The sequence below is a fragment of the Aphanomyces invadans genome (genome assembly GCF_000520115.1).
Source record: "Aphanomyces invadans strain NJM9701 unplaced genomic scaffold supercont1.295, whole genome shotgun sequence".
NCBI classification, from domain to species: Eukaryota; Oomycota; class Saprolegniomycetes; order Saprolegniales; family Verrucalvaceae; genus Aphanomyces; species Aphanomyces invadans.
Genome location: NW_008580440.1, coordinates 9,463 through 11,057, shown reverse-complemented (window position 1 = coordinate 11,057; position 1,595 = coordinate 9,463). Strand labels below are relative to the sequence as shown.

Sequence of the window (1,595 nt, the reverse complement as noted above, 5' to 3'; positions counted from 1 at the left end):
TGGTTGTCGTCGTCCATTCCAGTCAAACCTGGCTTGTGGCAGAGCGGGAGAATCGAGAACAGTTCGATGGCGAGTATTCGCTCCATGGGATCGTTGTGCCCGTGGATGTGACCGGGGGAGGCGGCCGCTGCGGCAGTCGAGACGGCCAGAATCGACCACTTCTGTCCTTGTTCGACGTCGCCGACGGCGATCGCGGCCTTGGCATGTGCGGCTGGGGTCCTTACCAGCGGCGATCGATGGCAAAACGGTGGGCTATGGCTGTGGTACATCGTGGAACAGTCCAGGATTGTCACTCGGAGCAACAACGTCGAATCGAGGCTGGCCAGCTACTTGCCTTTCGCAGTCGGGTTGTTGGCAGACGCTGGGCCGTCGTTGGTGTCCGTTGACGGACCGAGCGACCGGTGCGGATGGCGGCGGCGTGACGGAAAAGGTGGCGAGTGTTGCATTAGGTGGTGGTTGTCTGTCATGGTGTCCAGGGGCCTGCTGCCCGCGTCGTTCGTGTCGAGCTCGTCATATTCGTCTTGGGCAGCGTCGAAGTGGTGGGTCGTGGACGCTTCCAGGACGTGGTTGCTTTGACGCGCATGATGCGGTGTCGACGTGACAAACGTGCTCAAACTGGTGTGTCGGGGTGTAATGGCTCCGATTGAAGTCATAGCGAACGTCGGCGGCGGCTGCGCGGACGTCCCAGGAACGACGGAGACGTTGCAGATATGAATTGCTGCGAGAGGACGGACGGCTTGGTAGTTTGTGGCAGAAACGAGTTGGTCGAACTCGTGGTAGACGGCATCGGAAGGTGGTGCTACGACGTGTGGAGGACTTTGGACTGGTTCATCACAACACGTGAATCGAAGTACACGAGGCAATTGGGCCCGCTGAAGCACCCGCCCGATTCACGCCGAATGGGTTCGCGAACTGTGGCATTGTTTGTGGGTGTCGAAAGCCGGCCGACCGAGCTGAATGGGTTGTCGTCGGCATCCAGCCCATGCGTGCCGTTCGTGGCTAGAATGGCCTTGCTCGAAGTGAGCGCGTCCAACCGGTGCCACGCTTCAACGTTCATCATGCCGTTACAGCGGTGAACAAGCTGCTGCGTGGCGGAGACTGGCATCGTTGCAGAAGCAGTTGCATGAGTCATCTCATATGCGCCATTTGACAAGACCAGAGGTGGCGGCGGCGGCAGAGGAAGAAAATCGGCCTTCAAACATTCCAAGTCAAACTGGTAAGCGGACGGGTTGACGTGGCAGCCCGGGCGAGAGGGCCCCAGACGCAACCGCCCTGGTCACATGCTCAACTATCGCCAGCACGGACGTGGCAATTGTAGGCACTGGCGCCACGAGCTTGATCTCAGTAGGGCCAGACATGGTCATTTGCGTAGTCGCGGTCTCGTACGCAGCCGTCGTGGTCTTCATCGCACTGGTTGTGGTCACGTGCGTGTCGCCGTCTGTTCTGGGGAGATCACAGAGTGACGAATCGATGCAACATGCCCTATGGTGGAGGTGAAGCCCACGAGGGCGGGGAGAAGGTCCGAGGGTTTTGAGCCCAAAACCACGAGTAGTGGGTGTGTTGGCTGAGCAATGAGAGCGCTGTCGCGATGTGAC

The 1,595-nt window shown here is 59.5% G+C and overlaps 2 protein-coding genes across 2 annotated transcripts; one reads left to right on the top strand and one right to left on the bottom strand.

Moving 5' to 3' along the window:
- Positions 1-292: 292 nt before the first annotated feature.
- Positions 293-915, top strand: H310_15283 (hypothetical protein; the record flags this gene model as incomplete). Its single annotated transcript, XM_008883268.1, has 1 exon — positions 293-915. A coding segment is annotated over one exon (309 nt), but the record flags the coding sequence as incomplete, so codon positions are not given.
- On the bottom strand, positions 800-1,406 carry H310_15282 (hypothetical protein; the record flags this gene model as incomplete). The annotated part of the gene is made up of 2 exons (XM_008883267.1): positions 800-1,213; positions 1,281-1,406. The coding sequence occupies 2 exons, from the start codon at positions 1,404-1,406 to the stop codon at positions 800-802; spliced, it is 540 nt and encodes a 179-aa protein (XP_008881489.1).
- Positions 1,407-1,595: the final 189 nt, after the last annotated feature.